Genomic DNA, 8,989 nt, shown 5'->3' with positions numbered 1-8,989 from the left:
GCCGCGCGCCCGCAGCGCCGGTACCGCACGACCGCTCTGCGGACCTGCTGTCGGACGGAGCGCGGAGCCCGACTTCGGCGCGTTTCCTTCCCTTCTGGACCTCCGACCGTCCCTCGGGGAAACGGGGCTCTAGGACTAGGGTGGCGCTCAGGATTCTCCCCTTAGGGTCCTGCTTGGAGGTAAATAGTCTCCTCGAGTCCTGTCCTGGGGGTAGGTGGCCGTGAGAGCGTGGTCGCACGTCCGGGACCGGAGTTCACAGGCTGCGCAGGTGGATTTCCTAGGGGATCAGAGCTCCGCTCAGCCCCGTGGGAAAGAGGCTACGTGGTGCGGTTTTCTCTGCGTGATTCTGAAAAGCTCTCTTTTTTCTGTTAGGGGTGCCTCCAACCCAGAGCTGAGAAGCAGCGGCCTGAGGCCGCAAGGTGGTGTGGCCCATGGCGGGTCGCCACCCACAGCGGGGGTCCTGCCAAGTCTCCACGGCTCCGAAGGGGAGGAAGCGGCAGAGGACCCCCGGGGCTCCCGCGGCCCAGGAGGAGGATCCCAGGGTGAGTGGGCGTTTGGCTCTGTCGGAGGCCTTGGGGGGGACAGCACGCGCTGAGCCCATAACTGCTGGGTCCCTTCCCCTCCCGGGGGCTCCTGCCTGGGTGCACTCAACAGGCAGGGTGGACCCTGGGGAATTAGGGGACTCGCTTCCCATGTTTGTGCCCAGATATTTCCATTCGGATCTCTGTGTCCCCGCCTAGACCTACCATTCCTTCTCCCGCGTCCCTCCCCAACTACCGTGGGCTGTGGGACACAGCATGTCTTCGGTATCAGGCCCCTGGGGAGCCCGATGTGTCTGTCCTTGCCCTTAACCCACATTCAGCCTCCACAGTCCGTCCTCCTGTCCCCTTTGGACTCTGCCTGTGGTTGGGCCGATCGCTGACCTTGTCCGCCCCCCGCAGGTGAAATGCAAGGACTGCGGGGCCTTCGGGCACAAGGCCAGCAGCCTCCGGTGTCCCATGAAGCGCTGGGATGGCGCCCTAGCCCCCCATTGCCTGAGTTCCAATAAGATGAAGGAGAACCGGACTCCTCGGGACGCGCGGGACCCAGGCCCTGCATACAGGGCGGCGGCAGAGGACGCGCAGAGGCCGAGGTGAGCCCTGCGGAGGCGGAGCCCAGCCTGCGGGAATCCATGGCCCCTGCCCCTTATCTCCACGCCATCTGCATCGGCACCTCGTGGCCAGGGCGGGGCGTGCAGACAGAGGGCAGAGCCGCGTGCCGCCAGGATCACACTCGCATGATCAGTCTCCTCCTGGAGGCTCCCGGCGGGAGGGGCAGCAGGCTCAGAGGTGAGGGAGGGCCAGTCTGGCAGAGGCACCTGGCCTCTCTCCCCGGGTCACACAGAACCAGGGACAGGGCCTGGGCCCCAGAAAGGTTTGTCCCCATGGGGACAAGAAGTGGAGTGACTCCCGCTTACCATGTTCTGTCCTGCAGGCTTGAAGCACAGCAGCTGCAGGCTCTGCTCCAGAAATTCCCCAGGGGACCCCCAGCGAGGCCCCAGCAGCAGCGGAAGGAACAGACTGCACCCTGTGACTACGTGAGGGTGAGTGTCCCCCGTTCCCCGGGCCCTTTCCTCTTCGGGGTCACCCCCCCCCCCGGTGTGGGCGGGATCGTGGAACGTCTCGCGGGCAGCCGTGGTCTCTGTGGTGCAGTTTCCCGGTGTCCCTTTCCGGGGTGTCTCGGATCGTGCCTCGTGCTTGTGTGAGCCAGCAGCGTGCAGCCCCACGGCCATGGTCTCATAGATGCTTCCAGAAGGTGCAGTCCCTTCGAGGGAACAGGCGCCTGAAATCGGGTCCCATCCACCCAAATTCCCGCCCACGCTCGTTAGCCCTCCAAGTGCCTCCGAGCACCCTGGTGTGTGTCCGTTCCCGAAGAGGGAGGAGAGGCTTGTTTCCCTCTGGTCAGCGGGCGCACGTGTGAGAGCTTCTGTGTGTATGTGTTGTCAGCACAGGCATGGGGGGGCCTTTGTGTTTCTGTCACACTGACCGGCCTGCGGTCACGGCCTCATCACCTGTCCCTGACGGCTGGTTCCGCATTTCCTGTCCGTGTCTCGCTTTAGATCACGGTTCTTTCTTTGTTTCCTTTCATTTTGTACCCGATGGAGAGGAAACTCTGATGTGTGTCTCTGCCATCTCCCCTGCAGCAACCAACCCAGCCTATGCCCGTCCACACGACCCAGAGATGTGTTCCAGAGCCCGGTGCCACCAGTAGGTCACCTGTGGGGAGACCTGGCGTGACATGCACAGCGTGTCCCATCAGCGGGGCTGAGGGGAGCGCCTTCTCTCCCGCTGGACTAACCGAGGGACAGGGCCCGCCTGTCACTGACAGCCCTCTCCCAGCAGGCACCCGCGTTGTCCCGGACCCCGCCTCCGAGTGTCACGGCCCAGGTCATGCCCTCTCCCCTCAGGCTCAGGCCAAGCTCCCCGACGTGAGGTCCCGGAGCCCCCTGCCTCCTGCTGCGCAGGGTTCAGGCCAGGACTCCCAGCTCAGCACCAAGGCTGCTGGCAAGAGGCCCGCCCCGCCCCCCGTGCAGAGCTGCCAGCACCCCCAGAAGAAGCCCCGAGGCAGCCCCTGCCCGTCCCCCCAGCAGAGCGCATGGAGGCCGGATCCCGGGCTCCCCCACACGCCCCGTCCTGCAGCAGGTGCACCCGCACTCAGACCTGCAGGGGCGCCGCGGGCATCCGGGAAGACTCCTGCCCGGGGACGGAGCGTTGACCTCCTGCATCCACATGAGGGACCTCTCCTGAACACTGTCGGGGCCTTCCGCACGTCCCAGGGTCCTCCAGTCCCCCAGGGTCCCGCCCAGCCCCTCAGAATGGTCTTCGCCAGGACATACGGACGCCAGTGGCGCGCCAGGCTGCTGGCAGCTCCCTGAGTGCCGCCTGCGCAGGAGCCGGCCCCTCCTGGTCAGGGCTCCCCCGCCCCAGGGGCGTCAGGGGGACCCTGTGCCCGCGTCCCCTTGCGTGTCCTCTGTAAGGGTCTGCAGGTCTCCTCCTGCTCCGAAGACAGCGATGGCCAGTGAGACGCCCGTGTTGACCAGTCCTGTCGTTCTGCCCTGGTGACCCCGAGTGACTTCTGACCTAGTGCAGGGATGTCACCAGGTGCAGCTTTTCTGGCCAATCAGCACCTCCCCTGCTGTGCTGTGTGGACACATGGCAGGAAGCTAGACCCTGTCTCGGGACACATGCAATCACTGCAGTTTTTAGTTCTGTAGGCGAACGGGTGTACTTACGGTGCCCTTTTTTAGTTGACTGGTTATTGTTTTTATAGAACTAGAATGTAAGGTTAATGTTGTAAATTTAAATTGATTGTATAGGAAATTAAGTCCAGTTGCCAAAGCAGCCTATAAAGTCCTGTACACAGGAAGCCAGGTAATGAATTTGTGTAAGGTCGCACCTGTCTCACTTGAGGACACTGAGGAAGTGCTCACCTGTGACCTTCATGTATTTTTTAAAGTATATTCATAAGATATATAAAATACTGTTAAGACTCAACATTAAGAATACAAAGACACCAATTAAAATGGGCCGAAGACCTTAACGGACACCTCACTGCAGAAGACATGTGTCATTTAGAAAGATGCTCCACAACACATGTGTTCAGGGAAATGCAACTTGAAAGAACAACATACAGTTTCTTTTTACTCTGGCCACCTTCCAAACTTTCTCTCTATCCTGAGTTTTTAGCAATTTGACCCTAAAGTGCCTAGGTGAGTTCTCTTTCTCCAGCTTGGGGTTCTCTGAGTTTCTCAAATCTGCGATTTGTTGTCTTTTCATGAATCTTGGAAAATCCTCAACAATTCTCTTCAAATATTTTTCAGTACTTTCTGGGGCTTCAGGTTCACATGTATTAGGTTGTTTGATATTGTCCCACAGCTCTTGGTCGCTCTAGGCTTTTTAAAAAATACTTATTTTTCTCTTTATGTTTTAGTTTGGATAAGTTCTATGAACCTGTCTTCACATTCATTGGTTATTTCCTCAGCTCTTCATAATCTGTAGGTTGGTTTATGATAGGAATCCCTTTTTTTAAAGTATATTTTATTGATTATGTTGTTACAGTTGTCCCAATTTTTTCCCTTTGCTCCCCTTTGCCAGTACCCCACTCCCTCCAGCAATCCTACCCCCTTTAGTCATGTCCATGAATCCTGCATATAAGTTCTTTGGCTTCACCCTTTCCTATATTATTCTTAACTTTCCTCCATCTATTTTGTTTGTACCAACCAGTTACGCTTCTTAGTCCCTGCACCATTTCCGCATTTCTCCCCCTTCCCCCTCACAGCTGATAACCCTTCTAATGATCCTCACACCTATGATCTGTTCCTATTCTGGTTTGTTTAGTTGGATTTTGTTTTGATTTTTTAGATTCAGTTGTTGGTAGTTGTGATTTTGCTGTCATTTTAATGTTCATAGTGTTGATCTTCTTTTTCTTAAGTAAGTCCCTTTGACATTTCATATAATAACAGCTTGGTGGTGACAAACTCCTTTAGCTTTACCTTGTCTGGGAAGCACTTCATCTGCCCTTCCATTCTAAATGATAGCTTTGCCAGATAGAGTAGTCCTGTTTGTAGGTCCTTGCTTTTCATCACATTGAATACTTCTTGCCAGTCCCTTCTTGCCTGCAAAGTTTCTTTTGAGAAATCAGCTGACAGTCTTATAGGCACCCCTTTGTAGGTAACTCTCTGCTTTTCTCTTGCTGTTCTTAAGATTCTTTATCTTGAACCTTTGGCATTTTAATCATGATGTGTCTTGGTGTGGTCCTCTTTGGGTCTACCTTGTTTGGGACTCTGTGCTTACTGGACTTGTATGTCTGTTTCCTCTGCCAAATTTGGGAAGTTTTCCGTTATTATTTTTTCACATAACCCTTCAGTTTCTTGCTCTTCCTCTCATTCTGTCATCCCTATGATTCAGATGTTGGCACATTTAAAGTTGTTCCAGAGGTTCCTAAGGTTTTCTTCAATTTCTTTAATTCTTGTTTCCTCATTCTGTACTGTTTTTTTATTCCTTATGTTCCAAATCATTGATTTGAACCCCAGTTTCCTTCTCTTCACCATTGGTTTTGTGTGGATTTTCCTTTGTTTCATTTAGCATAGCCTTCACCTCTTCCCTTATGCATTTGCTGTACTTAAGCATATCTGTGAAGCCTGTGAGCATCTTTTTCACCAGTGTTTTGAACTCTGCATCTGTTAGGTTGGCTATCTCCTCATCTGTGAGGTTGGCTATCTCCTCATCAATTAGTTCTCCCACAGAAACCTTGATCTGTTCCACTTTGGGCCATACTTCACTGTCTACTCATCTTGACAGGCTCCTGTGTTTGCTTGCCTCTGTGTCTTAGGTAAGGCTGTCACACCTGTTACGTTGTAAGGGGCAGAGCCTTAGGGATTCATCAGTACAGGGCAACTCCTTCACCACTTTGTGGTGCTGTGTGGGGGGGAGGGCTCTGAGAGGGAACAATGCTGCTTTCTCAGCACTCACCCCTTTTCCAGGCACTTCTGCTTTCTGTATGGGACTGGCGCCCCTCTAGCTATTGCCCTGGCCGTCGTTCCCAGAGTGGGTGGGTTGCGGATATTGTAGGACCGTGGCGGCCTTTTAAACCAGCAGACTCTACTGAGAGACTGGCAGTTTCTTCCTCTGCCCCGACCTCCACTGGTTTGCACAGTCAGAAGCAATGAGGCTTGATTTTCCCCAGCGCTGGGACCGGGAGCTGTGCACTCTGGTCTGGTGCTGGGATCAGTCCGTAGGTGTCCCTACCGACTTTTTAAAATGTGTGACTGCACTTTCCGCTGACTTGCCGCTGTTGCCACTGTTGTTGCCACCACACTGCACCCTCTCTGCCACAGCTCCGCCCCTCCTACCTGTCTGGATGAGTATTTCTTCTTTATGTCTTTGTTTATTGGACTTCCATGCAGCTCAACTTCCTCGAACTTCCAATTGTGTCTAGTTTTCAGGTAGTTGTGTTCCTTCTTAGTTGTGGATGGAGTTGCAGTGTGTCTGTCTAAGCCTCGATCTTGGCAGGAAGTCCTGACGTGCATGTTTTAGCAGTGCCTGTCCTGAGCTGAGGCTGTCCACTGTGTTGTATCAGTGGAAGCTGGACAGGGATGTTTCCCCTGACTTTGTACCTTTTGTTTATGAAATGCTGTATTAAAGTTGCGTTTTACAAGTCTCTTCCATTATTAATAAAATTCTCCCAAATAACATATTGTACTTGGTCATCATTTTTTAGCATTTCTTGTCATTTTTAAAGCAATGATTTTTCCTCAAAGCTTGTTTCACTGAGAGGCCAAGGGAGTCTGGTAGGACAGATGGCCTCTTAGACCTGCAGGACCTCAGATACACCCAGCTGGACTGTGTCAATACACACATATCCATGACGTGCCCACAAGAGTCCAATGTACCTTGTAAGGAGAGGGTCTTGGGACCCCAGCCTGCAAGAGTGTTCAGAGAAGTAGGGGCTGATTTTGGAAACTGGGGTCAATGATCTGCCAGTTCCTGTGTGCAGCAGTGTGACAACAAGGGTGTGGGGAGTGATTTTATGAACAGGCTGAGAGAGGAAGCGTGTGAAGGAGTCATCTCTGATCATTGCTGACAGGTGACATACACAGGTAAAACCTGATTCTAGCGTCTCCCTCTCACAATGGGAATGTTTAGTTATTTAGTATTCAAAGACAGGTAAAGTTTAAATTCTCGCGCTGTCAATTTCTAGCCATGCAATTCTGTCATAAACGAAGCTTTTGAAACCTAGTGCACATCACTTGTTAAATGTGCACCTGGCCCAGAAAGGTGGGCTGATCGTGGGGACGAGATGCAGCGTATGCGTGCAAATGCCACCCACTGAGACTCAGTTCGTGCTAACGGATCTTTTCTCTCTTTCCCGGTCCTCAGTTTTAACCATATCCTGCTTCTGAGACATTGTCAATGTTTTTTGATGCGGTACACTTCGTTACGTTGTTTTGGGTCGTACTTTGGGGTTGACAAATTCTTTCATGTACTTAAAATTACGAAATGCAGAGATAATCATGTTGACAGAAAAAAAAAAACAACTAGAACTCCAGATGCCATTTCAGTGACATTCTGTAGAATTAATAGTAATTATAATATTACTACCAAGTTTGTAATTTGATATTAAAGTCTTACTTTTAATAATTGATTGGAATTTAATAAAGTATAGTTACTGCATAACTCAGTTACTAGTATAAGCACAGATTATAGAAATAATATTAATGAAGTTGAACTTTACCATTAGAATATTTCATTATAAAGTTCGTGTTTTAATCAATTACTGTTCCAATACTGTAATGATTACTTTACTTAAAGTCACTCTTCTACTTAACACCAGGTGTCTGAGCACAGCTTAGCCCTGCCAGGGTCTCCTCAGTGGCCTTCTTTTCCAACGCCAGGCCTGGCCTCAGCCGAGCTGGCATGGAAGGCTGCTGTGAACGGTAACTTTGTTTTCACCTTAATCCTACTTAGCTTCTAATATTTTGATTAAAACAATTTAAAAAATGTGAGAAACCCTAAGAAATTTTCTCCATCCAATACAAGGAGAATCAGTCCAGATTACGACGCTTGTCAGGAACCCCACAGGCATGTAATTAACCTTGAGGAACTCAGCCGCTGAGCAGATTTGAAATGTTAAAGGCAGTGGTGATATTGGTCACCGAGAGGCTGCCACCTGCGTCGAGAAGATGGGGAGCTGGGCGGTGCTCTCAGTCCCGCAGCTCCGAAGACTCGCTCGCGGCCGCTGGCTGGGCTCCGGGGGCCAGGACAGGAGCTCTCTCTGAGTCGGCAACACCAGACCAGTTTCAGTCACGGTTCTAGATGTCATTCAACCTCTTACACGTTTAAACTTAAGGTTGTCCCCTTCCCACATGTGACTTGCGGAGGAAATTCTCAAGGGACCAGAGGACCCACTCTCTTACTCGGGAGGTTCTGTCTGTGTACAAATGTGAGGCGATGGCACACACCACGGGTAGGAAAGCCTGGCTCCCACACACCATCTGAGCACACAGGTGGGCGACAGGTGCACAGCAGTGCAAGTCCTGCACGGCAAGGACGCAGACCACCGGTTCCAACCGGAAGGTCATTGCGTCAGCCGGCCGCGGTAAAAGGGCCGTGCCTCCTGCGCCCCCACGGCGTCTGCTGCGAGGCTCAGGGCAGCCGGGACTGCTGCTGGGAAGGGGGGCAGACACCTCCCACTCGGGCCCCATGGCAGCTGCAACTCTGAAAGGAGCCGACCCGCCTGGACCCACGCTGGCAAGCAGGCGACGGGCCCTGTGGCTGCCACTGGGCAGAGATGGGGACCTCCGATGTCGGTGAGCTGTGCCCAGGAGGAAGGCAGACTCGGTGAGATGGGGGGAGCGCTGACCGCCTGCGGGAGCGCAGGCTCAGATGTCTGTTCACCGCGGCACAAAGGAAACTACACCTTTACCAGCACAGGTTTTTATGGCAACAGGGTTTATTGTTTAATATTTACAAGCAATAATCTATTGACAAAGTTGATTCTCTTACAAAAGTCAGCATTTAATATTCCCAGATCACTTTATGTTGCATCAATATATCACATTTCCCCAATAAATAGCTATTTTTCTTAAAATTCTGAGTTATCTGCTAAATAATATATTACGAGGCTCTCTTAGAGGGTGTATTTTTTTCACTAGACTGTGTTCTGGGGAGAAAGCCAGCTGAAGGCCTCTCTACTTTGCATTTAGGACAGACATTCTCTCGGTGCGGGGACTGCGGTGTCGACCGTGAGCGAGCGATCCCAAGCCTCCCGTGCAGTCTGAACCCTCCCACATGCCACAGCGCTCCTCTCTGAGAAGGGCTCTCTCCCATCTGTCAGCAAATCGCTTCTCAAGGATCCATTCCCGGTATTCCTAAGAGGTCTGAGCCCGGAACACCCTGTATCAGAAGTTATTCCATCAGGTTCTCCCTGCGCACAGCATGCGTGGGCGTGG

The 8,989-nt window shown here is 52.2% G+C and overlaps 1 protein-coding gene across 1 annotated transcript; it reads left to right on the top strand.

The window, feature by feature from the left end:
• The first annotated feature begins 431 nt into the window (after positions 1 to 431).
• LOC149996625 (protein FAM90A13-like) lies at positions 432 to 2,914 on the top strand. Its single transcript, XM_090258237.1, has 4 exons — positions 432 to 542; positions 942 to 1,132; positions 1,474 to 1,582; positions 2,447 to 2,914. The coding sequence occupies exons 1-4, from the start codon at positions 432 to 434 to the stop codon at positions 2,912 to 2,914; spliced, it is 879 nt and encodes a 292-aa protein (XP_090114363.1).
• The last annotated feature ends 6,075 nt before the right edge of the window (positions 2,915 to 8,989 follow it).

Source organism: Furipterus horrens, unplaced genomic scaffold (genome assembly GCF_987537825.1).
Source record: "Furipterus horrens unplaced genomic scaffold, mFurHor1.1.pri manual_scaffold_12, whole genome shotgun sequence".
NCBI classification, from domain to species: domain Eukaryota; kingdom Metazoa; phylum Chordata; class Mammalia; order Chiroptera; family Furipteridae; genus Furipterus; species Furipterus horrens.
The sequence above is the reverse complement of the archived record's forward strand: the minus strand, read 5'-3'. Positions and strand labels throughout refer to the sequence as shown.